A 27,922-nucleotide genomic window follows, 5' to 3' on the forward strand; every position below is an offset into this window, starting at 1 on the left:
CTGGCAGTTATCTTAGTGCTCACAGTTGGTAAATGGCCTGGAAATAATACAAAACTCTTATATGGTCATCCTGTGTGTGTGTGTTCATAGTGTTCTAATGTGTTATTGAGTCAAAGTTAAGATTCATTTTATATAGCATATTAAAAAAACAAACGAGTCGCGATAATTGTGCAGAAGTCACAAAATGTTTTATTCATAAAAATTAGGCAAGCAGTCTTTGAACAGTGACATATTTCCAAATTTCACAAATTCAATACGATTTCGAAAGTTTTGTTTTTTACTTTTTGCTCATGTGTTTCTATAGTTGGTGAAAATGGGAAAAAAAAAATTATTTCATCATATCACCTATAGCTTAGGCTGAAAAAAAGAATATAAGACACTCTATGATGCACATTCTGAAAGCCTCTGTGTACACCTTTTATCATAGTAATGGAAACAAAATGCTTTAACTTTAAACCTTAAGTCAAAACTCAGATTTTCAATGTAGTGGAGAAAAATGATTGATTTGGTTAAAAAGAGAACGACGACGGGAAGTAAAATTCTGGTCTTCTTTCTAAAAATGTTTCCAGGACGATCACCAAATCAAAGAGTCGCACGTTGAGAGTCATTTATAAACTCATGACATCATCCTTTTATTTACAATGATAATGACACAGAGACACTGTACAGTTATGTTTGATGACTGCTTGTGGGCAGGGCTGTAAACACACTCCCATGAACTCTTAAAAACTATTATTAAGGCTCTCTAGGGAATTGTAATGCTTCACCACACCCATCTGTTCACCTGCGTGGCATTCAGGTACACTCACCGATGAAGGCTGTTGCTTTGTCACACGTGCAACACGTACGTGCGTGCAGGAGAACAATATTTTTTGTTTTTGTTTTTAACCAGAAATGCACCAGTTTGATGACATGAAATGTGTATGTATATATAAACAATCTAAATGCAGGGTGTGTGGAGGGTTCTGCTCCCGTGACCCACAGCATTGGTTCTGGAGCAGACCAAACTCCATCCAGACCTTCAGTCTCGGGGGGGCTGAGGAAACCCGACGCCGTTCACTTCCTGCAAAACACAACACAACATAAGATGCAATGTTCTTGAGTCTTTTATCGATGGTACTACTGTTGTGGTTCATCGTTCTCATGGAGGATGTGAGGCGAGTCTGAGGATCTCTGTGATGGTCTTTCAAAAACCTCAGGACCTTTATAAGCGGATGTCTTGATTTAACAGTTTTATCTACAAAATGCTAAAATAAACCCTAAAAATATTAAAGCAAAAGATGTATATAAACAAAAGATATTTGGTTTGTGTAAAGAGTAAAATAAAATCCTCAATAAAACCACCTCAACTGCTAAAAGAAAATAAACTAAAATACAGCCGCATCATCTGGACCTTAGGTTTATTCTTCATTTGTTCAAAGTGGAAAAATAGGTGAAACAGCCCTTTAAGTTAATTACAAAATGGATTAAATGGTGTGTGACTCCATCACACTTTTCCCACAACCTCACACTTTCTAAATGAATCAACTCAAACTTGAAGCTCAATGTATAAAATACAAATAACGGTGGTAGATTGTAATCCCACCACTAGAGGGCAGACCGGTCCGACACAACCACAGGAGCTAAGTTGAACCAGGATTCCTGGTGATGATTCTTCAATGACACCAACAGACAACTCTACACAACTCTGCTGTGAGAAGCTTCTGGCGAGACTCCACATTGTTGTCACAAGCTTCTAACAATAGAAGACTGTTTGTCCTTTGAACCAGCAAAGCTATTGTTGGAGGTGTGTGTGTGTGTGTGTGTGTTTTGTTTTTTCCTGTGACGGGAATACCAAAAAAAAAAAGGTGGGGGGGGAGAGATAAGCGGTAAAAGTGCACACACGTCACTGCCAGTTCTGTGCAGCTTTTGAGATGTTTTTGGGTCGTATATGACCTCATTTTGTCTAATATTTATGATTTTTTATGCACTTTATGCACCCGAGATGATTTCAAATAGTTACAGCTAGTTCTGTGCACCTTTTTACGCACTTTGAGATGTGCAAAGGACTTTTATTATTTTCCTAATGCACTTTTTGGTGTACGTTTTAAATGTGTCCTCACCTTCTTTTTTCCGGAACTGTGTTTAAAATAGCACGTTGTCTTGACTATATGCAAACATTAGAGTGATTGAGTAGTTGCACAGGTGTACCTAATAAAGTGAAAGTTTTAAATGACATTACAAGGCACGGACAGAAAGACATTGCTATGCCACAAAAGTAATAGTGTTGATTTAATGAAGAAACGTGTCGTTCAGTGCACAGCGTTTGCCAGATAAACGTGTTTTTACAGCTTCAGCAGTGGAGCTCCGTGGCGTTGGGCTGCAAAGACGGTGCACGTTAGAGGTGAATGGCTTTATTGGTGGTCTGGGAATTTAAAAATACTGAACATTTGCAGCCTCATCCTTCAAACATCTACAGGAGCAAACTTTTATTGAGTTCTCCTCCACGCTGTGGCTGGACCAAAGTTCAAAGAGGGAAAACAAACAGGGTTCCAGACTGAATTTTCACCACTAACACCGGTGTTTCCCCATTTTAGACAAAATGAAGCAGCATAATGTAACATAATGTAAAGTAACACTCAGAACATTGTAGAAATGTTACAGACTTTAACATCTACATTTTGAATAGTTAAGAGATATAGGTTTGAACATTAAATCAATATTTCTTTTTATGCAGGTGCTATTTAAAAAGAATCTTAAGCAAAAGGCTGGAAAAAGTTTCATTTGGTGAAGCAAAAAAAAAAAAAAAAAACATCTCCTGTGACTCATGTTTGGGTCTTAACCCAGACTCTGGGAAAGACTGATAAAAAAGTATCCATTCTTTGGCGTGTGAACTAAAACGACAATGTTCCGTTTCATTTTAACATGCGTTTATGTGACAAAGTTTGTCTGAGTGCACTTTCTCATGTGTCGTCTGAAGTTACCAGCTGTCCGTATCAGTATCAGTGAAACACAGAGTTTGTAACTGGAGTTCACAGACTGTGTATCGTGTGACGCTGGAAGAACTCTCTCTCTCTCTCTCTCTCTGCTGTTGTTGACTTAATACTAAACACAGACGGGACTGTCAGCACGAGATCGCACGGCGCTCATTTGCATCATTTCACAATCAATTTTCCACTGATGGAGTCATTACCACGAGAGGTATTTTCACTGGTGCCGCGTGCGTATTTGTGACTGACAAGCCCTGAAATACGATCTATTTATGGCCGTTTCCTTTTGGCAACAGATAACTCACTTTTTTTTTTCTCTTTTTTTTTCTTGACTCCAGATCCAGGTAGTGATAAGACACCACCCATTTACCGTCACTATCCAGCCTGTGACATTTCCTGTTCTAAGGAACAGCTGAGTGCACCCTCCCTTCCCTCAGTGTGAAGCTGAAATCTCCACAGTTTTTGACCTTGTCCCACAAAATGACCCGAGTGACTTGTTGTTGTTGTTGTTGTTGTTGTTGTTGTTGACACGTGACACTTTGTCAAACACTCGTCCTCGGGGCCTCGTGAACCCACGTGAGTTCACCTCGCCGTGTCCTGACAGGACTCGGGGGCAAACACAGACCACAACTGACAGATCATTGCTCCTGACGCTGCCGCGCTGACTCACCCCCTCGACAGGAGTGAATCAGCCGACTCGCTGTCCCCGCTCTCACCGTGGTGAGCGGGGCTGCTGGGAAGACGGGGACGGGACCTGTGATTGTGGACTCACCACAATGACTGCAGACATTTTTAAGAAGCCACAGCCTGTTTTAGTGTGTGTGTGTGTGTTTTCCTGGCTGTATTTTGTCTGCTGAGCCAAAAAAATAAATAAATAAAGAAAGAAAACAAAGCAGAATTGACTTGAACTCAGACTTATCGCAGCTTGTGTCTTGTTTATATTTTCACAATTGTGTAACCGTGTGTGTTGTTCATCTCTGCTTATATGTGCTCCATTACATATTGTTATCATTGTGAGGAGAAGGTCACGCATGGCCGGACTACTTTTCACTTAGTCAATGGATTGTTTGTCAAAATCCTTGAGTGACATCTTGTACCGACCTCAAGAATCTGTCATGAGCGACAAAGTAAAGTGTCAAAATCCTTGTGCTGCTTAGTAAGCGTCTTATTAATGTTTGCCCTGTTGCGTTGTGTACATTGAAGTGCAGTCGATCAAAGTGAAAAGCAGTGAAGCAGTGGGGGTGCTGCTGCATGTTATTACGACTGTGACTTTTACTCGATCATCCAAGCCTGTGGGTTTTCTTGTAAAGTCAGCGTCAGACTGTGTGGTCATTCAATATTTTGAAAATGGTATCATCTCTGAATCACTCGCAGCCCTGTGATGTTGTCGGGGGAGGGATATTTATTCGGTTTTCTCCCGAGTTAATGTCAGAAAGTTGTAAGAAATCCTCCAATTTATCATCAGCAGCAGCAGCAGCAGCAGCAGCAGCTCACGTGACTGCACACTAAACCCGCTGCTTTTCTCAGTTGGACTTTGGTGCAGGACAGTGAGTGGTTTATAAACACAGACAGGATATAAAAAGGTGAGATAAAGCAGTATGCTTTATTTGCTGAGCCGTTTCCTTAATTGGCTGTGATCCATTTCTCCTCGAGTCTCCACCTGCGGCCACGTTATCAGCGAGACTGAGCGACTATAACTCAAAGCTGGTTCCCAGCACTGAGAGAGTCAATGACTCATACAACCACACTCCTAAAACCTAAACAACCCTTCAAGAGAGAGAAATGTATGAACTAAACTTTCTATTTGCTTTATTTCTGGTACGGTGACGACAGCAGTGAGGAGATCCACAGCAGTTGACCGCGCGTCCTCATGCGCCTTTCATCGTGTACGTGGGGTTGACCGTGCTCGTTATAAATCTTTTCCAATCGTTCCAATAAAAAAGCCAAATTGTCTCCCCTTACGATAAAGGGCCGCTATCTCGTGATAACGAATGGATTGTTCTGCGAACTTGAGATAGCGTCACCAGGTGATAATTCAAAGACACACTTAAAAAAACCTGTTCTCGTTGAAAATACACAGCCTAAAAATACACAGCCTAAAAATGCATCAGCCAGTTTGAACGAATTACTAAGTTGTACAAGCAGAGGGAGCCGTGAGCGCAGATTGATGTTATGTGGTGACAATGGGAGACACGGACGAACTACTGGGACAACAAAGCGCCTGAAAAGCAGGATGTGGAAGTATTTCCGCTTCTATAACATAGACGACAAAGTAGCGAACAAATCTGTGAGCTCTACCTACCAGCTTGCGCGGAACTTATGATAAGGAAAAGTTTTCATAGGAAAGAAAAACATCTGTTTTCAGAATTTAAATAAACAATAGTTACCAAACAAAATCCACAGATTTGAGTTGTTTTACGTGAGGCGAGTGTGCACATGTTTGTACCTGATCGTGTCTCAGAAGAAATTCTTGATGAGGGGCGTGACCAGTTTCACCCACAGTTTGACGTAACGGTCTGGCCGCTCAAACGTTGAGGTGGACACTTCAGTGGAGCGCTGGTACAACATCTCCTGCTCCTGTATGAGAGAGAGTTTCAAACACAGGTGTGTATTCAGTCAAGAGTTACTCATTCACTCATCATCATTTCTCAATGTGGTTGAAAATGTAAAAAAAAAAGAAAAGAAAGAAAAGTGGGAAAAAAAAACCAACCTCCTGCAGCTGGCTCTGCAGCTCCTCATTCTCTGTTACTATGGCAATTTGGGCCTCTAGGTCACGGTGAACTGAGCGGTAACCAAAATTAGGGGAGCCAATTAGAGTGAGGCAAGGCCGGTCCTGCCCCTGGAGGTAATACCACAGACCTGCAGGAGAGGAAAGCCAGTGAGGAGGTAATTCTTCAGAGAGCTGCTTTCAGCAGGGTTTTCTGTCGGCCCCAAACCACAACTAAAAGGAAGCACATGCAGAAATCCCCAGCGTCGATCCAAAACCCCAAAGAATGAGAGAGACTGAGTGTACATCCTTGTCCTGAGGCTATGACAGAATGACTGCATGAGCCGTCCTCTCTCACGCTACATACCACTGTGACCACAAGTAGAACAGCAGAGCGGGGAGAGGAGCAGCAAGAGTGATGTTTTTATTGTTTTCACTCAACCAAACAGGACTCATCCGGACAGTGAGTCGTGACTTCGACGTAAGTCAAAGTCAGTCCTTGTGCACTGAGAGTGAACCGATTTCCATGACATTTTTGTGAATGGGTGAGGCATGAACCAAGGGAGAACCAATTCACTTTTGGAGCAGATCCAGTTAAACAGGCAGAGCCGGGGATTTTTCTTCCTCTTTCTTTAACATATTAGGAGAGGAATGAACTCTCTTCAGCTCTTCACTATTTTCCCCCACATTATAATGTCAGGGGAAATAAAAGCTGCTTTTGTTCAATCTCACCTTTGGCGTGGAAGGTCCACTGTGCTCTGTGGTACTCGTGCAGGTGGACCCGCTCCTGTTGGCCCAGCTGGCACACCTGGCTGTAGAACTGCCGGGCGATGTGAACGTACGCCGCGGGGATCGCTCCGGCGACACCCTTTGCGCCGAAGAACCCGTTGACCTCGGGGGAGGCGGTGAGGATGCGGTAGCTGGCTCCAGCGCCGAGCACCAGCCGCATATACGCCTGGGTCAGGTTGAAGTAACCCGATGTTAGGAAGACGGTGGAGTCTGGCCCGGCGTCCCTCAGCAAGCGCTGGAGGTTTTGGAGCGAGACGGGAAGTGAAGAAAGATGAGTTACAGCCATGGATCTATATCCTCATGTGCTTTCTAAATAACTGTGTGGGAAACGTGCTGTTAAACAGAAAGAGACATTATACTTATTCATTTGGACTGACTTCACTGATTCTTACAGCAATTCTCAGTTTAATATGATTTAATTATTACAAATTGGGTAGAAGATCTGTTTATTGTTGTGTTTATATACATTAAAATTTCTTTTTAAAAAAAACAAGCAGTTATTTGTATTTATGGGCCTGTTTTATGATGATTTTAGCAGGACACAGCGGGAGGAGCACAGGTGTAAATAATCAAACTAATGACGGCTGAGTTCCATTCAACTTCCTGTTTCAGGGGTGAACGGCTGACTCACACCGTCCCGACTTATTTGAACTGACGTCGTTAAAGTGATCACGAACACCTGTGCTTTTCCCAGCAAAAACATGTCACGGCCACATTTGTTATCATTTAAAAAAAGGCAGTTAAAGTCTGATCATCTGTACAAGACTGAAGTTAAAGGTCATGTGTGTAACATCTACGAGGGTCTATTAACAGAAATGTAATGTACGACATTATTATACTATTTGTGCGAGTGCATAATCAAGGTGCCGCCATGTCTCTACAGACCAGTCAAAGCGTGTGCATTTTGAAGGGGACGTTGCACAGGAAGAAAAATGGTATGCAAAGGCCACCATAGATCACTGGTACACTTGGGAAGACAGTGGTGAGTAAAGGAGTCCTCCATTTGTTTAATTGTCACTAATTCTTGCATAATTTCATGTTTGACAACTTCTCAAAACTGGGTTTTACGGTCCCTGTACCTCAGGGACGAGGCCTCACCTGTGTCACCTGCTCGTCCACCTTGATGCCCACGGGTTTCATCTGCACCAGAGGAAACACCCAGGTGTCCTCCTCCTCCTCCCCCTCGCCCTCGCTCATCCCCCCGTCCTCCGAATCACCCGACCGGCTCAGCAGCTGCTGCCTCACGTGAGCTGTGTTCACGACCTCCATGATTCGCTTCCTTGCCACGGCTGAAAAGTCTTGTCTGTTGCCTTGTTGTTGTGGCGATACAAACACACACACATGGCCAAAAATAAGTGGGGGGGAGAGCTGTGGGAGACGGTCAAACTGATCTCTGGGTTACAATGTTCTCAACTCACCTGCTTACAAGGACTTGTTGAAGGTCAAGACTTGGTTTTAACAACACTAAAACCAAGTCTTGACCTTGACCAGAATTGGGTTTAGGTTAAAGGTTAGGGTTCAGCATTTAGTTGAGATGGTAAGGGTCTCGGGAATGCATTATGTCTGAGTGTGCCTGTATTTGCCGACTCTTTAGAACCTTTCCTGGCATAAAACTTGTCCTTGTCGGGATCAGTAGTCCCCATGGAGACCAAAACCTGGTCCTAATGAGGCAGAACCTAATTTACGAGGAAACGGTTAAGTGTTAGGGCTAACAGTTAAATTGTAGTGAGATTAAGGTTAAGGTTAGGCATTAACTGGTTATGGTTTAGGAAAGCGATAAGGCTTTGTTCAGGCTGTTCAAATGAAATGGAATGTCCTCAGAAGAATAGCTGCGCAAACCTGTGTGTGCGTGTGCGTGTGCGTGTGTGTGTGTGTGCGCGTGCGTGTGCACACTTCCCACTAAATATCATCTTCCAGCAACACTGTGACATCACAACTCTATTCCTGGTGTTTGTTACCACTGAGGTCCAGTCCTGCAGACATGATGTCATTCATCCCTCAAACTAACATCCTGGCAGTCTGCGCTCGAGTTACTGATACAGTGTACGAGCGTGTGTGTTTATGAGTATGTGCAGAGAAAATCCTGACAATTTCATATCCGGCTGCATGGTTACCCAACCGCAAGAGCTCTCTACATCTTTCTGGCTGTCCACACACGCGCGCGCGCACACACACACACACAAAACCATCATTTATTTGCCTGTCTAAGCTTTCAAGCCCCATTAGCGAAATCCATCGGCTCCTCTTGCTAAAAACTGAGTCAGTGCCACCGTAACTGACCAAGAAGTGTCAAAACATGTTGGGGGGGGGGGGGTGTAAACATCTGACAGCACACACACACACACACAGACACGTTACATTTCTTACCGTTGTACGGGTGCACCATGCCCTCCAGCATGGAGACTGAGTTGTCGGGCTGAAGCTGCAGGGAAACATCTCCCACAGCCTCCACCAGGTCCGAGAAGAAGTCGGCGACGTCCCTGCAGTTCTCCAGCAGCACGTAGCGATCCTGTCTGTTAGTGAAGTACGAGTCGCTCAGGTTGGCCCTGAAAGAAGACAGAGCGGGACAGATTTTTAACAATTGAGGGACTGGAAAAGTAGGAAAGAGAGGAAGGAAAGGGGAAAACATAGGTGTGAGGTTTCAACGCACAGAGCGTTCACTTGTAAGGTTTTTTTTCTACTGAAACCACGTCCTTCTGAAGTGAGCTGCAGTCAAAGGCAGGTCATGTGTGTATGCTCCTTCAGAATGCTTAATGGTTGCATCAAAAAAGAATAATAATGATGTTTAATTGTGCTTGTACTTCCTTCAGCAAACATTGTTGGGCAGCAGGTGTGACTTTGCATCGCCGTCAGCTTACGAGCAGCAGAAAGTGAAGCTGTTGTGTTAGCGTGGCTAAATATACGTACCTACAACAAATGCAATTATTTTGACTTGGCTTTCAAGTCAAATAAGTCAAGAATTGACTTATTGAGGCTACAAATAAACAAACAACTCACGCCATAACAGCTTCTTCAAGGATCTGGTAAATTGTTGCTAAACCAGTCAGAGACTATTTGTACTTTAATTAGTTAATTAGTAGTTAATTAGTATACTTATTTTAAACAGTCAGTGAGCCATAAAAGTATTTTGTAAAGTGAAATCAAAAGCATCCCCTCTTAAAACCGTTGAAGCCGCAAAGCCAATCATCTGTCGTCTGTCATGATTCAAGATAACATCACTCACTAACAGGCTCCACTGGAGTGAAATTTACAACCTGGGTTTTAATGGTTTTATTGGAGTGTTTTAGATTGTCTGCTTCAAGCAGGACGACTGTTCTTCTTAGAGAAAAGGGATTTGTATTGTCAAAAACAGCAAATAATAGAGGTCACCTTCTCTTCTGCATAACCTGACATGCTTATTCGTTTCTTTTGCCTGACACACGTAGTTCACGGTTTATGTAGCAGGCTAGCACCATGTGCCATTTTGTGTGCTGAGCCGAAATGGAGTGGAAACCACATTCAGCCAAACGGCACCGTGCCCATTGTGCTTGGAGCTCACCCACTGTTTCCCTATTTTCTCTGCATATGTCGAAATCTGCACTGAGAACATTTCCGAGAAAAGACAGTTAACACCTGCGCTTTGGTTACACAGAATTACCAGCGGACCAGAATGTGATTGAAAGCAGACAGGGCTGAAGAGGAAGAGGGAGGACTGAAGGCCTTCATAAAAAGGTCACACTGACACGCTGCTGAACAAGAGTCTGCATACCCGCTGATGATAACGCTGTCGTCAAACAGATACACTTTGATGTGCTGGACCCCGATGGTCTCGTTGAAGCGCTGCGGCACGAGCAGCCGCAGTAGGCCCCTCAGGTCTGGAGTGTGGTAGAGAGAGACGCGCATCTGAGAGGTGAAGCGCCGCAACAACGGCAGCAGCATGGTCCTCGAGTTCACCTGCCCTGCAGGTGTCACACACAACAACAACAACAACAACGACGACGATGACGAGACACAGTCAGCATGAGGAGAAGCATAATAGTGCAAAAAGAAATATGGCACAACACGTGTCAATAACCTCGTGATCCACGAGTGAAGTCCAGCAGTATGGAGACCTTCAGGTCAGGAGAGCGACTGTGGTCCTGTGAGCGCTGCAGAGCGTCCTCCATACAGTCCACCTGAAGGAAAAACCAAAACAGGGGCTGAATGACGTCTGCGCCCATTTAGATTGGCATGAGATTTATGACGTACAGCTCAAAATGAAAAGGATCTAAATTCGATGCTGTAGAACTTGAGACAGCCACAGGGGGTTTGATCCAGATAAACAGATAAACAACCTACTGCCAGTGCCCAGGCTTCAGCAGCTAGTGGTAAACAAGGTAAACTGGTTTCATTTAGCTCCGGTTTGACTGGTGAACCATATCAACGTCGAACTCCAAGATATTAACAGCAGAATAATTGAAGCTTGCGTTGGAAGAGCGGCATCTGACATCGTGACATCAGAACGTTACTGAAATAACAGTGTGAAAGTTGACTGTTTTCTGAGAGAATGTAAAAAAAAGAAAGAAAGAAAGAAAGACGATCATAACATAATAATGATTATTTGGCAGTAAATTCCTTCTTTTACACTTGCAGCTAAATTGTGCATCTGGTGCCCAAATGCATTCATTAAACTGTACGTCATCCCTAGAGTGCCCGTTTTCATGCCAGTAAGGCATTTCTTCTTCCCAGTAAAGAGCTCTTTGGGGATCTCAGCGCCACCAGCGCTGCCAGTCCTTGAAGTTTCCTCTGAAGCAAATCAGACAATGAGTGGGAAATCTCAGCAGACGCAGTTTCCCTCTCTCAGCAGAGCATTTTAGTCATCAAGCTGTGTAACATTTGTCTGAAATGTTATGAGTGAATCTAGACAGAAAATGTTTGTTCTCGTGACTGAACAAGTCACAGGAGTTGCTGTCGACTGACCACAGGGTCCAGATATGACTCCTAACATGACCGCTGTAGATCAGAGAAGAAAAGCGGGTTGTTTATTCCCCCATCAAACATTGGGAAGGACGCACTTAACTGTGAGATGTGTGAGTGTATACACTTAAATATAATAAGAGCCCCGAATCACTGCAATAAATATGGAGTCATGGATTCATTCTGTGAACACATGAAGACTCCGGGACAACTGATTTGATTTTAAATCTTTGAGTTTTTATATTAATTTAACTTATAAAACATATTCACGGCCTATTTTTTGTACAGTTTACACAACATAGCTAAGCTATAAAGTAAAATAACTTAGAGGTTGAATTGTCAAGTGTACAAACAACAGCATCTATTTAATAACCTACTGAACATATTATTATTAAATTTTTGGACATTTATTGATTTTATTCAGCATCCAAATATCAATATTATCCGTGGCCTGAAAACTCGAGTATCATTGACGTTAGTGAGCTTCTGTAGTCGGCCTTTTTAAATTAGAAATTTGCATTATTTACATCTAGGTTGACTGGTTCACCGGCTTCATCGTTCCTGCATTTCTACATTTCTTGGCACTCGATCGACACCCATGTACTGAACAAAGGGACGGTGTGTAACAACCATAGTAGTGAGTGTGTGTTTACATTGGCGTCCTTGTGTGTGTGCACTTTCCCTTTACTGATGATTTTACTGATGAACTTTGAAGGTTATTTATTAAGTGTGTTTACTTTATCTACTATACGGCACGCTCAAGATAAACATTACAGCTCACATTCAGACGTTTCCTCATCAGCTGCACCTGTACTTGAGTAAATAGGCTGAGCAGGCGTGACTGTCGGCAGAAGTCACGTTTTCCTTTGTGTCGAGCCTGGGACAGTTTGCATTCTTCCATTTAAACCACACAACACACGACATGGCTCGTATTCTTCTGCTGAATGGACCCCCCGAGTTCATTGTGGCCATTTGTGAGCCAACCTGGGCTTGAAAGCATCACAGTCATGTGGACAGACCTTACCTTTTTGACGCACGTTTCTAGTAATCCATCATCCTGTGAGGTTACGGGGTTTGGCAGTTGATTCAAATGCTTTTTATATGTAATTAAGCATGTCGGACCTGCCTCTGCCTTTTTTTTTTATGCAACTCACCCTCTTCTCTACTCCTGCTGCTCGTACCGAAAAAACAACCATGAAAAACAGCTGAATATGAGCATCGGTCCAGACTGTGGTTTACTGTGGGTTAACATTGTTATGCTAGGCTTTCCAAGCATGAAGGACATCGGGCTATCACATGCCAACACTGGTCTCCATGTACCCATAAACCCTTGCATTTTGAGGTATTTCCTTGTAACTGGCCTGGAGAACATTTTCAGTCTGAACAAAACCACACAGTGGTTTTCTTGGAAGAGGCTCTGACTCACAATTTCTGGCATCTCTATCCACTTACTTGACATGAGTGTGCGATGGCATTGTTCTCACCTGCCCAAAACCAAATTACCCAGAAATGTAAATTTGAGTTGTGAAACTGCTTCTCTCTCCCTCTCCCTCTCCCTCTCTCACACACGCACACACACACACACGCACACACGCACACACTCACCAGCTCCTGCTCCAGTTGACCTGTTCCCAGGTACAGCGAGGCCATCACCACTCTTCTCTTTGCAGTCTGGATTCGATCCTGTGGTGAAAGTTAAAAACAACGATTACAGAATAAGAGTATTGAACAAGCACGCGAGGTTATGACGACTCAAAGTCACAAAGGTTTGATTCTATCAAATGATGGACTGTTAGCAGATAGTAAATTTTTTTAACTGCATAATGCAGTCATTTCTGGATGTGTTCCAGCATTGCTAAAAAAACAAAAACAAATCTAATGGTGCACCATTTGTTTTGCAGAAAGCAGCTCCAATCAAAAGGTGTTTACTCCTTTTTAGTCCGACTGATAAAATGTCTGGCAGCATTGCTGTGAAAAAATGAAGTAATTAATTATCAATTCAATATCAGCTGCTGATGAATCAATTATTCATCTTATTGCTGCAGCATTATTTTGAACACCACCACAAATAAAATCCCATTCGCCTCCGCAGCAATGAAGTCCACACATATGGACTGAAATGATCTGCACAGCTCGGCTCACCACAAATGAAAAACTGGGCTTTATTTTTTAAGCTAAAACATGGATCACTCTGTGATGCAGCAAGTGTAATTTAGTTTCCACGCGTACGTGCGTCATCCTTTCTGTTCTTTATATCTGCAGTTTCAGCAACATAACCACACAAATTCCTTCTTTGTTTGTGCTGGAGGCACGACAAAATCTCCTCGTGGAATCATGATTTACAACTCCAAGCAGCCCGATGACAATTAGTAATGAGAAGCTTGCAAATGTGTGTGTCAAAAGTGATACTATTAATACCACAAAAACAATCACTCAACCTTCCTTGAAGTCCAAGCTATGAGGAAATGTCAGGAAAACAAATGACATGTCTTTCCGAAGCACACCCATTCACACACACTCCTGTCATCGCCATAGAAAAGGCGTAACAATGTGTTAAAAAAACAGAATCTCCAATATAATAAATCAAAGTTCAACGCCGTCATAACATTTGCTGGGAAAATAATATCTCCTTAATTAGCTTTATTGAAACATTTGTTGCGTGTACATACAGATAACAATCAAGATTGGCACGCACCATCTTTAAATGCATCCAGCTACATCTCTGTCTTTATCTATTTATTTATTTAGAAAACTTTCTTTGCAGCAAACTGTTTGTTTTGTTTTTTTGGCAGTGACCCTACCTTCATGGCCTGGTAGAACTGGTCAGGTGAGGTGAGAATGTGGATGTGGGTTCCGGGCACCCGGAAGGCTGGTACGTGCTCCGCCATCCATCGGAAGTGAGCGCAGAGGCCGTCTCCACTGCTCTGATCCCCCGCTGACCCCGAGGGCCTCACAGCCCGACTCGGGGACGGGTCAGCTTCAGCTAGCAGCGGGGCCAGCAGCAGCACGGAGGAGCTGGAGGTAAACGAGGAAATTGACAATTGAGTAAGACTGTGTAGAAGTGTATCAACAAATCTATCAACTCTTGTACAGAGATGAATAGTTTCCAGAGGAGGATTCCTTCTGACGTCGATCGCCTCATGTTTCAACTGCACTTCAGCATTTGCAGAATTTAAGCCAAAAAAGACACTTTTTGTTTTTGCGGCATGATGTTAAAACTGAGAAAAAGTACACCATCTGCCTCTATACTGGTCCTCCATTGGCTTTAACAATGCTATTAGGTAGCAAATGCTGAATCAGTGATTTCCAACAATTGTTGTTGTTGTTGTTTTCGTCATGTGTGGTTGTTATCTTCACCTGATTTTAATAATTCATACACAAAATGGTCTGGAAATGACTGCTACTGTTAAATGTTTTGTTATTTATACTCATATTCAACTTTTTCTGCGACTTCTCTCTTGAGAATGAAAGGAGCCTTGTATACCTTCCATCTGAACAGTGGGAGGAGTTTGTGCCAAAAAGAATGGCAAACATATGAAAACATTATTTACATTTGGCAGTTGCTGACTCAACAGTCCAACTATTGGAGTAAGTTACGCTATCTCTTCGCCACCAGGACGAGGTTCGACGATTCAGGTTAACGGCACAAATGTTTTTATCCATCCAAAAATGAAGAGAATAGTGTTCACTCTGTGATGTTTTTCATACATTGTCTGAATTGTAAAGACTTTCATAGTCCGCTGACTTTTCCTGTTGCACCATCATCAGATCTGAATGTTAATATGTCCAAAATACAATTCAACACACTGTGTTTGAAAGTGGAAGTAGTGAGTAACACGCCGCCAATGCGCCAACAAGCATAAAGACAGCAGTTAAAGTTACACAAGGAGGGTGGCACAGAGGTCCAGTGGTTAGCCCTGGTGCAAGAAGGGTCTTGGTTCAATTCCAAGTTCAACTGTAAGGAGTTTGCATGTAATCTCCGCACGTTTGCGAGGTGTTCTTCAAGGACTACAGCTTCCGCCCACAATCCAAAAACATGCAGATTGGGTGGAGGAGTGTGTAAAAGTATCATTCTGCAGGCCCGATGCGTTTAAAGACTTTTATGCAACATAACATTATGACTGTCAACAAAAGGAAATATGAGAGCCGAGGGCTCTCCCTCTTTGTTCCAAAGAAATGGATGATGAAGACCACACCCCGGAGTTACCAATTACACCTTATTCATTCAGACCAAAAAATAAACAAAACCTTGGCCCCAACATTGGGATTAGAATAACAGGAGTGTGAATGGTTGTTTAATGCTGTATATTGACACTGTGACCGGCTGGTGACCCAGTCAGGGATGTACCCCACTGCTTCTCAATGTCTAAGATTGGAGGAAAACATCAACACAGATATCTCTTATTTCCTACTCGCCTGTGGAGACTAGGTCACACAAAATGTGTCACTTGTGCCATGTATCATAGACAAACAATGGATATTGTGTTTTTGTGCTGTTCTGCAGATGCCAGCAGACCCAAGTGTCATGTGCCGGAGATTCCCACAGGCACACTGAACACTCAATGGTACAGTACAGCTGGCAGTGTATCAGGTAAACATCAGGTAACTCACACTGTACAACACAACACACCCGTCTTTAATGAGGGCAATAATGTTCAGGGTTTTCTTTTTTTAATTGACTTGGAGACAATCTGGTTGCTGTGGTAGTGTGTGTCACCATATCTATGGTGCCGATTCAACACAGTGATAGAAACTAGCCATAAGAGAGTAATTCATGCAATTACCTTTAAGGTCACAACTTAAACTTGTGCAACTTATTCATTGTCTGTGTCCTAAGATTCACCCCATCACTGGAGTCACACCTAAAATCACAGTTTGTTTTTGAGCATGCAGCCACATTAAATAATGACGGGGCGGAGTGTTAACCCAAGACATGACTGTGAGCCTCACAGACTGGAAGTCTACGCTCTTCCTTTATATTCCTTACAACCAAAGGTCAGCACGCACACCCACGTACACATGCACTCGGTGTATGTTTGGGTTTGGAGTTGAAGCACAAAGGCCACTTACAATACATTGAAGAAAATAAAAGTCACTTTAAAACAAAAAAAAAAAGAAGAAAAAAAAGTAGCCTGCTTCTTTCCAAAGCCACTGTGCTGCTGTGAACACAGAGAGGGGATTTCCCTGTTATTTATGAAGCGAGTGCCAAACATAAGAACGCATTTTACTCACTGAGCAATAACACAGCTGTTGATATATCCTTATAGTTAAGATATCCGTATTTTACAGGACTGCAAATTACAAACGTTATCTCAAAGGACAATTACGATACACTAATTCTATGTGGTTCGATGACCTCTTTTACAATGTTCTGGAAGTGGTAAGAGACATGAGAGTGTGACTGGAGATAAGGCACGCCCTATGACATTATGTGACAATGGTAGTATTTCAAGACAGAGATGAGATGCTTTAAAACCCACCACAGGCTACAAAGAAATACAGAACCAAAAATACAGAAATACAGAACCAAAGCTTCAGTGAGTAATTGTCAGTGAACAGAGGAGTTGTTTGGTATATGAGTGTACCATCACCCTCCTGATTTCAACCAAGTGACGGCAGAAAGTTGTTATAATTCCTCAAAACTAAATAAAAAATCCCCGATTGAGAAACATACGTGTAGGATTGTTATGGAATTTATCATATCCTCATTCTTCTCATAGATAGAGGCTTGATTTGATATCTAACAAAGACGATAGGTAGATCAGTGACTGATTACTTCAGGGTCAAACTAGACTCAATGCCCAAACTTAATTTCCTTTTCAAAAGCGGAACGTACTCATTATCTTCACCTTACACTCATTTTCCAACAGTGAAGACAACATCCATCTCTGTCCAGTGGTGAAATAAATGAGTACCATCAGGTTAATTCTTCACATAACTTGGGGATATAATGTGACTATAATGTGGCGATAGACTTGCAAAGGGCCAGAATGATCTAGATCCATGGTTCTCAACCTGTGGTAGGTGTACCACCAGTGGTACGCAAGCTTCCTCTAGTGGTACTTGGAGGAAAATTAGAAATACTATTCTACTGTGTATAATAAATAATAACAACTAGAGTCACCTTATCTCTCGCTCCATCTTAATCTAATTTCGCTATACTAGTGTATATGAGAACAGTAACTGAACGACATAGAACGTGACACAGCAGACAACAACTAGCAGCTTGTTTTTTTCTGCTTGGTTGTGGCTGTTTGTCTCAACAAGACGTCAAGCTTTGTTAAGAATAGACTGCGGGCGTTGACGAAACACCACCATCAGCTGACTGTCATGTCTAAAATGCAACAGTTGGGGCCGGTTATTATTGTACTGTTGCCAATGGAAATGCAAAAGGATACATAGCGTACCATACTGAACCTAACCATTTTCTCTTTTTACTTTTTTGATCACCACTGATCTAGATAAGTTAAAAAAAATAGTATGTAATTTAAAAATGACAAGAGCAAAGAATTTTGACACAAAACAATATGTTGACTTAAGCAAAAACGTTACCCACACCAATAATTAAGTTCATAATTATATTGTTTCCCAGTTCACATGAATAATGACAGGACAAACTTGAGCCGAAGGTCTCTAACGTGAGACATCGCCTGTCAAGTTTGACTTCCTCTCACGTGACTTGGCCGCAGTATAAATGACGGGTGTCCTTCACATGTCACGTTTCAGGGTCGGAAAAAAAAAATGCCACAACAACCGGAACATCCCGTCTGATGTGTGAAGGTGAGCTGCTGTGTGCAGGACTGACTGTTAGCTTCGGGGAGTTCGTTACTCTGCTGTCACTACTGTACATTACTGTGAACACACTCATTTCACGCAGACATGCCACGATTCCGTGGACACACGTAAACAAACACCAACGACAGAGTCAGAGCACGACTGTGAGACAGAAGGAGAGTGTCCGATAACGGATGCATTAGCATTTGTAGCTCTGTTTAGTGCAGCTATGGCAGCTAAACGCGGGTCTAACACTCGCGTCTGTGTGTCGGTGGGTAACCCGGGCTTCTTACCCTCTTCGTCGGTCTCTTGCACGGAAGATCCGGTCTGATATTCGTGTAAAAACCCCGGCGACAGCCGGTGTGTACACGGAGTACACCAGCCTCCTCCATGTCATGGGAGCCGCCATTGGTGCAGCACTGACGCTTTGAATTAACTTTATTGACAGCACACACACTGTTCACCGTCAGTAGTAGCAGTTGTACTACTATGGCAAGCGTTTTCTTTAACATTTAATCGGTAGACAGGATATTCACTACCAATATGTGCAAAGTCAGTCTTACTAGTCTACAATTACAGTTTTAACTAGTCAAAATTACGTCACTGATATCCGTAATTGAGTTTTTACTAGTCAAAATGACGTCACTTTTGCCATTCATGTGTACGCGGTTTGTCATTCACGATATCCTTAATTATCCTCTATTGAAGATATCTACATTGTCCGTTTTGGATATCTTGAATTAAGTTTCAGATAGTCAGCATGAAGTTGATATCTACAATTGTGGATATTTATAACTGAATTATAGATGACAAAACCCCATTCACATGAATGACTAAAGTGGTGTCATTTTGACTAGTAAAAACTGAATTCTGGATATCTGAAACTGTAGTTTTGACTAGTACGAATGAAGTCATAGATCTACACAACTATAATTCAGTCACAGTTAAATTCCAATTAAAGTCAAAATGAATGATGTCGCATATATCTGTAATGGTAATGCCAGATAGTCAAACTTGGTGATTAAATGTTAAAAAGGCTTACCATCACACTGCAGACACATATGTAAGCTACTCCTAATTCCATTATGTTATCTTCTACATTGGTTTGACAATGAAAGTCACCATTGACTTTGCAAATTATGACTATGATAGACTAAACACAAGCTTGTGCTTTTGATAATATTCCTGTTACTTTTCACGCAAATATGACAAACATTATAATTACAACTTTTCAAATGTGCTGCTTTGTCTTCAAACTATAGTTTCAGCATTATTATGCTGCTTTAACACCTGTTTATAAAATGAATTTGAGTTTAATTTTTTTTATTTTTAATAAACAATTTGTACTTAACTAAATTCCTTTTAACAACAAGTCAATATGTCAGGCAAATAATAGACAAAGAGTTTTCTCTGTGTGTTTCTGTGCTGGGGTCCCTTTAAATAACTTGTTAAATTTACCTAATATTTACAATAACGTGTGTGCATGCACGCACGCACGCACGACACGAAGCAAGCATCACCTCTGCCAGTTGTTAACCTTTACATAATTATGGCTTCCTGGAAGCACTTGCTTGGCCCTCATCAGCCATGTCACCTGGTGTAACCTCAGGTTTTCAGTCACGCTGCACGAAGCATGTTGTGTTTAAATTTGATTGTATTATTACAATTAGACTCTCCCTCCCCTGCAGAACAACCAGATGATCCACATTATTATACTCTAATGACACTGCTGCTTGACTGACAATTGTGTTTAGTGGCATGGAATCAGTATTAATTAGTGCCACCCATGTTATGACCACAGTTCTGATATGATGTAGTTTTTGACAATCGTCATGACTCAACTGACAAAGAAAACTATTTTACTTATTATGGTGCTGCCCTCATGTTCAATTGTAGAGGCATATTTAGTTTTTTCGTCTCCTTTGTTGTAAAGTGCTGCTTGGGTCCTTGTGATAGCTTGCATTTATAATTCCACTTTATAATAACATCACTCTAGTAATTACCTAAATACCTAATAACAATGGCTTCACTGAGCTGATAAAACATTTAAGTGTTGTCCATACATGAGTGGATTATGATAATAATCTACAATATGCTCACACACAAAATAACAAAGGAGAGAGGGATGGGGGTGGGGTATTTAAGTGTTAAAGCAGCGACCGAGTATTTCAGGTCAGGCAGCCCGGCAGATTGTTGCTCAAGAGCACTACCAGTAAGTCAGAGACTTCCTGACACAGCATGAGAGCCTGAGGGACTTTATCACTAAACACTAGCCACGTCATACTGGGTCAGATGTTAATAATTTATAATGTTGTCAAAAAAAAAAGACATTTCATTTTTAAAATGATCTCAAAATTACTTTCCTCTGTAACTTTGTATATGTCTCTCCCACTTTGTAAGCATCAACAATCCTTGTTCTCAAGTGACAGCTCAAACCCTTACTGAAGATTTTATACTGTGTATAAATTGGGAGATAACCCTCAGTTTTAACTTGATTTTAAAGGTTTTAAACATTACAATCACTTCACAACAAGGTCAGTTAAGGGGGCTAATAATTTTGACCCTGGTAGTTTTTATTTTGTTGTGGAATAATTTAATTTCTTTGTGCAAATAAATGGAAGTATTTTTAAGAAGCCTTGTGAAAAATTCTTTGCTCTGTTTAACAGCACTTGGGAAATACCTTTTAAATCAATGAAATTTACATAGGGAGGGATAATAATTTCGTCCTCAACTGGTATACAGAGTCGGTCTATTTTCCTGTGTAGCTTGGTGGAAATGCTGATCTTGATCTGTACTGACATTGTGGGAAACTGAGCTGTCTTGGCAGAGGTTTGTGCCGTTCGAGTCTAGTGTCTAGTTCTTTCATTTGACTCTTTCAAGGAATATTCATGGAGAAATTAATATATTACAGCAGCACCTAAGACAAGATGTTGCTTTACTTATAAATAGTCTAATATTTGTGGTAGAACTCCTTTATTGAGGTACTTTAATTTCTCTTGTCTTTTTATGTTAAGGCTTTTGCTTCACCATGGGTGAAGGTCTTTTGCTGGGTTGTCCATTTGGGCAGCAAGTATTGTTGTGAATAGTGGTTGATCAAAATATCGATTTGGTGACATCGTTGTCTGGCCTTGTGCAATATGATGGTCGATTGGGTCTAATATCAGTGATTTAATTAACAAATGAATGCACTCTAAAGTAAACAGTCCCTGTCAGTTTCACTCACCAGGTGTCGCTACTTGATGTCACCTTGTGGTGGCGCTGCTCAAATGAATGAGGGAAATCACCTGGCCGAAGAAGAGGGAGTTTACGGCGGTATAATGGCAGAGAAAGCTACGTTAAGAGATGCTCCATCCACGTTCAATACATAGACTTTATGCATTTTGTTCTCTATGTTGTGAATAAATAGAGAAATCCTGCACTTTTGTTTGTTTGTTTTCTTCAGTTAGACAGATATCGTGATGTATCGCTACATGACTCTCGTGCAATGTATGGATTATCACAGAATCGTTGTATCGTGATATTATTGTGAAACAGAAAATTACTTCAGGCCTAAAAAATTAAAACTTCTAATTGCTCTGTGAAACTCCATGTTCAAATTATAGCATTGTTTTGAAGAAATTTCTTCATTCACACAAAACTCCTAGAACAACTCTAAAACCCTGTACTGTAGTACATATGCCAGGCCTGTATGTGGCGCTGTAACACCCCCACAGGAATACACCAAAAAGAAGAAGTGCATGAAGGAGCATGTACATATTTGTACATGTGTACAAACTCCAAATGCAAGAAGACCGGAGTTTTTTTCACTCTGGGACCCATTTGTTTGTGGTGGTTTTTGAGTGTAAGAGACATTTGTTAAAAAAAATCCCAAAGTACAGCAATTTTAAAGCAATTATACATGAATACAAACATGGCCATGGAAAGTAAATTCAGTGTCTGTCAATAGTCTTATTATCTGGCCAAATTATCCTTTAGTGTGAGGGATTAACAGACAGGATTTTAACATCATCGGACGCTTCAGACAGTTTTCCTGTTTTCAAATAATAAATATTAAACATGTTTAATATGCTTTACATGTTGTTGTTTTTTTGCGTTTCTCAGTACAAAACATCGCACACACGCCTCCATGTCTGTTTATATTCTGAAGTCGCGTTAAATCACGCAGGTTTCCGTGAGATCCCAAATCCCTGGAATCTCCTCCCTGAATTTGTCTGATTAAATGTGAAATGTGTGGTCCTTTTGGGCTTGACTGGGTGTCTAGTTTGTGCTTTCTCAGGATTAAAACACTGAAAATTGGATGTCAAGTTCGTGTTTGTTGTGTTAGGACTGAACATCCTCCAGTGTGGAGCAGGCTTTAATATGAACAGCAATACTTCAGCTTTTATGAGGAGGAGACTATATAGTTTAATATATATGGTCTGTGTGCTACAAAGGAAGACAACTCCCACCCATAAACACTCACCATATTCTTTTTTTATTGAATATTATCCTATATTGTTCCACATCACATGCTGCTTTTAACTTTTTCACCTTGTCGAGAAGGGAACCCGCCAGTACCAGGAAACAGCCCGGCAAAGATCGCGCTGATTATTTATTGGCAATCTGCCGAGAAGTGAAGCGCGCGCACGTGTTCTTGTTCTTCGTGCGCGCATGCGAGCGCGTGCGCGGGTGTTCTTACTGGAAGAGCGGAGGAGGCGGAGCCTTACGGCTTTACTCTGGAACAACCTCCAGTAACCTTCCTCCACTCACACTCACACACACACACACACGCATACACGCACACTCACGGAGGGACTGGAGAGGCACCTCCGTCACATTCCTCCGCTCAGGAAAGAGACACACTCACACACACTTTTTGGGATATTTCTCTTTGCATTTTAATGCCTGAGTTAATATTACATCTAGCACTACTCTCGGGTAGTTTGCATATCTTCTCCCTTGGCGACGCGCGGCTGCGGTACGCGGCTCAACAGATCCGCAAGGTAAGTTTAAAAAAAAAAAAAAAAAAAAAAAGAGCAGAGAAAGCGGTTTTGTTGTCCGTGGTTGAAGTGAGAGAGCACGACAGAGGGAGACTGCCTGGTGCCGTTGTTATGTACAGTGTGTATCTGTGTGGTGCACTGCGGCTGGAAGCGAACATTTTTGTGGCGCTTTTTACGCCACTCTCACACACACTGGACTCACTTCATCAGTAACGGTCCAGAAACGCTATGGCGCCTCCGGCGGCTACAGCCGACACTCATCCCTGAATATGTCCCGCACCGACGCCGGCTTCAGTTCCTCTCCAGACTCCAGACGGGACACCGCTTTAAGCCACAGTGAAACCGGAGAATGTGGCCTCTGTGGCAGTGGCCGAGCAGCGGAAAACGAGGCGTTATTATTGGTGGCAGAGGGGGAGGAAGGGGGGGATAAAGCGCGCCGGACTCTTTCACTGTGACCCCGTTTCTGATACCCCTTGTTGCGGTGCGACAGATCGAATAGAAATGAAACCAATGGATCCAGTTGCTGTCTGGCTGCTACAGCGCGAGGAAGCGACGACTCATTTAAATTAAATACAAACTGGTAGGGATGTTAAAAAACCAAAAAAATAAAAAATACACGATATAATAATCGCGGTAACAAGTCAATTAGATATTGCGTAATTGTGGTATGCATGGTATAATATTTACTGCAATATTGTTATTGGATTCACTGTACATTTATTTTATATATTATAGTATACACAGTATGAAATGTGTCCACATATTACTGCAGTAATGTTAGAGATGTTAGGAAAACGTCACATGCAATGGTGTTGAACATTAAGATAAAAGGACTTGCGATTAATGAACAAATATTTATCTGTACAGTGTTACTGCCTCTCAGCTTCCTTCACCTCACTTAGGCCTGTGCAGACACTGAGTAAATGTAATGCATTATTTCCATTCCAACAATGTGGGTTTTGTATGTAAAAGAAAAAAATGAAAACAGTTGTAAACAATTTAAATCCCAAGTTGTTCCCAATGTTCTCTTGGGTCTGAGGATTTGCTGTGCTGCTATGTATGGGGAGAAAATAATATATATAAACCAAACAACTAGCTACCTGTATGATCATTTAGGAACAGTTCACATTTATCGCAGTTAAAGCAGTTTTTGCAGTGTCACTATGTTGTGCAGCCCTCATTCACAGTATTGTGATGGTAATTAAGCTGTAAATAGCTTGTAAATTCCACCTGTCAATGGTGAGTGAGATGCTTTCCGATTGAAGCTCTGTATAACTTCCTTGTAGCATGCTGCTAATGGTGTTTGACTTGAGTTTGTCAGTGACTGTATGTTATACTTCTGAATCTCTATCATTGTCCCTTCAAATAAAAATGGCCATAGGTCTTTGACTTTACATTAATCGATACATCTTGTGATCTCTTCATCTCTGTCCTTCATCTTCTCTATACACCGGCATTCACGCACTTGATCTTTATAGTCAGCTAGTGTAGCGCAAAGGATGATGGTAATGCGTGGGACAACGGTCTATGTAGTTCTCATGTTATGGGAGCTCACTGATTTGTCACTGCTTATGAATGTGTTGCCTCAGTCTGTATGTCGTGGGAAACATCTCATCTGTGCTTCATCCTCTACCTGCAGCTGTGTTTAGGTGCTCTATCCCAGCCCCTCTCTGGATGCATCAGACTCCTCTGCCCCGGGGCCCTGGACCCGGTGTGTGACCCAGCACCCCTCGCCCCACTCACCCTCTCTTTCCTCCCCCTCTGCCCCAAACTCCCATCCACCTGTCAGCCTCTGCTCTCCAGCACTGGGCCCCCTGCCTCTCGACCAGCAGGCAGAGGCAGGGGGCCATGGACGCAACCCCCTCGCCATGAGCAGCGTTCCCCCAACGCAGGGCAGAGTTCAGGGGTCCAACTTTACCCCACATCACTACAAGCCCTTCAGTTCACATGCACACTATCAACAGGTCAGTCACACCTGTGTTTTTAGAGGAGCACCTGTGTGTGTGTGTGTGTTATTGAGGTGTTTAGGGAAAGAATAACATAAAACGTAATAATGTAATAATGGCGCCCTTTCTCTCTTTCAGGTGATGCGTGCACTGCATAAGCTCCAGGAGAGCGGGTTTTACTGGGGAGCTGTTGGAGGAAGAGAAGCAAGCTCCCTGCTGTGCTCCGAACCACCTGGCACTTTCCTGGTCCGGGACTCCTCAGACCACCACCACTTTTTCACCCTGTCTGTGCAGACGCCCCGAGGAACCAAGAACCTGCGAATACACAGTGAGGAAGGTGGATTCTTCCTGCAGCCCGATCCCCAAAGCACCCAAGTGCCCCCGCAGTTTGATTGCGTGCTGAAACTCATAGCGCACTACATGGGCAAAGGGCTGGATGCTGGAAGAAGTAGAGAAGGGGCATGTGGGGGCAATTCAGGGCAGCCAGAAATGAAAGGGCGCAGTGTTTATCTGATACACACCGGTGGAGAGAGGATTCCCCTGGAGTTGCGGAGGCCCCACACAACTTCTCTTTCATCCTTGCAGCACATGTGCAGGAGGACCTTGAACAATCAAGGCCGGTTGGGGTCGGAGCGAGCAGAGCAGCTCCCACACACGCTGCGGGACTTCCTGGAGGAGTATGATGCTCCTATATGACTGACTGGAACTGCACAGTTCTCACTACATGGACCAGCAGCTTAGAGGATGGCGTAGGTTAGGTCTCTTGTGCAGATGTGATTATGTGCGCCATCAGAGACTGACCAGATTTAGCTTTAGATGCTAATGTGAGGTTAGTTTCTCGTAGTAGCCAGAATCGGCTTATCCCAGACCTGATGGTCAACACTGACGGAAAACCTCCAACCTGGAGTCTGGGATGAGGAGGAGTGCAATTTGGGTAACCAGTGATTACCTCGCCCATCCTGCCTCGCAAAAAAACTAACCACTAATGTGAGTGGCAGAGGTCAAGGGTCAGTGTTTCTTATGACTGCCTCAGACGCAGAGCAGAGCCTCGTAGTAGATTAACCCAGATTGTTCAATATTAACGATGACAGTGACGGCGTGATCAATATACCACCAGTGATTCCTGTGGGTTTACAGAAACCTCTCAGCTCGCTCCCCGTCTGCCTGACATTTGCAACAGTTTGGATCACAGCACAGAGAGAAAGGAGGCGCAGAGCAGAGGAGCTTAGAGGGGGAGAAGGCGAGTTACAGAGTAAAAAAAGGCAAAGTTCAAACAACAGCCTCAAATCAGAGAATTTACTGCATTTGTTTGTCCCCGTGTGTGTGTGCTGTAATGGTGCATACACGTTTCCATCGCTGCTTCCCGCAAATGTTGCCTCATTGAAGGGAATTGAGCGGTCATGCATGCCAGCTACACACACACACACACACACACACACACACACAGGTACTGGCCCACATGTAGGATTTGTCAGTGTAGGGGAGTTTGAAAAAAACATTACACTGCATCGTCTCCCCTCTCCTGTTTCTTTCATGTTTCTCCTTCATCTGCCATTCTTTGCTGAGCCCGCTACTCCTCCCCCCCCTTTCTGTTTCACCATTGCTTGTGTGCTTTTTGACAGTGACAGAAAACAGACTTCTGTTGCTCAGACAAAAGCTTGTTACTGAGACAAAAGCTTTGGCACGGGACCAAACAAAACATCAGAACTTATTTTTGTCTAGGCTGGCTGAAAATATGTCAGCGACACTGTAACGCTCCTCAGGGAATGACGACAACGACGAGCCTAGAGATTGGGGGAGGGTGCGGAGAGGGATTGAGTGAAGGAGAGACCGAGAGTGGGAAAAGGGATTATGAAAAGGAAATTGAAGAGGACAGAGAAATGGGCAGGGGGGCTAGGGTGGCTGAGAAGGGGGAGGAGACATACTGGTATACAGCTAAACAAAAACAATGACTGGATTGATGTCCCAGACTTAGAGGAAATGATAGCAGCTCAACAGGACACTGCTCCTGTTAATTTGTATCCAGGTTTGCCAAGAAGCCCAGTGTCAAAAAAAAAATAATTCTGTTATGTAGACGGCTGTTGTAATCTCTTCTTAACATTATCGCCTGGATCTTATTTTTTCGTGAAAATGTGTTGGTGTGTCTGTCTGTACTCTCCCTCCTGGAACTCTTAACTAGCCACTCATGAAGGGCAATAAGAGGAAATTAACTGTTTTTAATCCCTGTAATCTGTTCCAATCATTACCTCTGCAGCAGGAGCGGGCAGTTGGGTTTGTCTGTCTGAATGTCAAGGGAACACAAGACTAAAACAAAAAAAAAAAGAAAGCCTTTTGTAAAGTGGACTATAAGACTCGGATTTGATCAAAATTGTCTTTTTTTTTTCTGTGTTTGACCAGTGCTCATACTTACCTGTGATCCATATTGGAGTAGCCTGTTCACTGTGGCCACTTAAGACAAGAGCACTAAAGAATTACCATAGTGATGTGCAATTCTGGTCAGATCTGTGTCTTGTTTCCTCCCATCAACTTTGTTCATGTATTGTGCCGCCGGCGCACGCGTGTATGTGAATTATCTGTCTTTTATAAAGACTCTCGTGAAAAGGCTGGCCACTAGTCTGGCAGAATACAAGCTGTACTATCTGAAATGACAAAGCATTACAAAAAAAAAATAAATGAAAAGGAACATTGCACATATTTATATTTCTAAAATATTTCAATAATTTATATTAAAGAGCACTATTTTTACAAAAGTCAATGCATTTGCCCTGTGTGTTGCTTCTCTTTTTTTTCTTGGCCTTCTAAACTGCCTCTCTTTTTTTTTTT

At 42.5% G+C, this 27,922-nt stretch overlaps 2 protein-coding genes across 3 annotated transcripts; one reads left to right on the forward strand and one right to left on the reverse strand.

The window, feature by feature from the left end:
- Positions 1 to 163: 163 nt before the first annotated feature.
- LOC131448102 (CDP-diacylglycerol--glycerol-3-phosphate 3-phosphatidyltransferase, mitochondrial) lies at positions 164 to 23,436 on the reverse strand. 2 transcript variants are annotated; one of them, XM_058620210.1, is made up of 11 exons: positions 23,356 to 23,436; positions 14,202 to 14,415; positions 13,006 to 13,083; positions 10,520 to 10,619; positions 10,214 to 10,403; positions 8,833 to 9,011; positions 7,564 to 7,775; positions 6,409 to 6,700; positions 5,680 to 5,828; positions 5,416 to 5,546; positions 164 to 1,063 (listed from the first exon to the last, which is right to left on the reverse strand). In XM_058620210.1, the coding sequence occupies exons 1-10, from the start codon at positions 23,412 to 23,414 to the stop codon at positions 5,427 to 5,429; spliced, it is 1,593 nt and encodes a 530-aa protein (XP_058476193.1). In that variant the 5' UTR covers positions 23,415 to 23,436; the 3' UTR covers positions 164 to 1,063; positions 5,416 to 5,426. The 2 variants fall into 2 exon arrangements, with proteins under 2 accessions (XP_058476193.1, XP_058476192.1); XM_058620209.1 differs by lacking the exon at positions 23,356 to 23,436 and adding an exon at positions 18,468 to 18,626.
- socs3b (suppressor of cytokine signaling 3b) lies at positions 22,913 to 27,854 on the forward strand. The gene is made up of 3 exons (XM_058620216.1): positions 22,913 to 23,156; positions 24,793 to 25,117; positions 25,238 to 27,854. The coding sequence occupies exons 2-3, from the start codon at positions 25,022 to 25,024 to the stop codon at positions 25,793 to 25,795; spliced, it is 654 nt and encodes a 217-aa protein (XP_058476199.1). The 5' UTR covers positions 22,913 to 23,156; positions 24,793 to 25,021; the 3' UTR covers positions 25,796 to 27,854.
- Positions 27,855 to 27,922: the final 68 nt, after the last annotated feature.

Source organism: Solea solea, chromosome 21 (assembly GCF_958295425.1).
Source record: "Solea solea chromosome 21, fSolSol10.1, whole genome shotgun sequence".
NCBI classification, from domain to species: Eukaryota; Metazoa; Chordata; class Actinopteri; order Pleuronectiformes; family Soleidae; genus Solea; species Solea solea.

Excerpts from the sequence above, each read along its gene's own strand:
- LOC131448102 (XM_058620209.1), bottom strand. The coding sequence starts at position 18,583 with ATGGCGGCTCCCATGACATGGAGGAGGCTGGTGTACTCCGTGTACACA. Across the intron at positions 10,404-10,519 it reads CTTCACTCGTGGATCACGAG|GGCAGGTGAACTCGAGGACC; the intron begins GTTATTGACACG and ends TGACACCTGCAG. Across the intron at positions 5,829-6,408 it reads GTGGACCTTCCACGCCAAAG|GTCTGTGGTATTACCTCCAG; the intron begins GTGAGATTGAAC and ends CCTCTCCTGCAG.
- socs3b (XM_058620216.1), top strand. The coding sequence starts at position 25,022 with ATGAGCAGCGTTCCCCCAACGCAGGGCAGAGTTCAGGGGTCCAACTTT. Across the intron at positions 25,118-25,237 it reads CACATGCACACTATCAACAG|GTGATGCGTGCACTGCATAA; the intron begins GTCAGTCACACC and ends TCTCTCTTTCAG.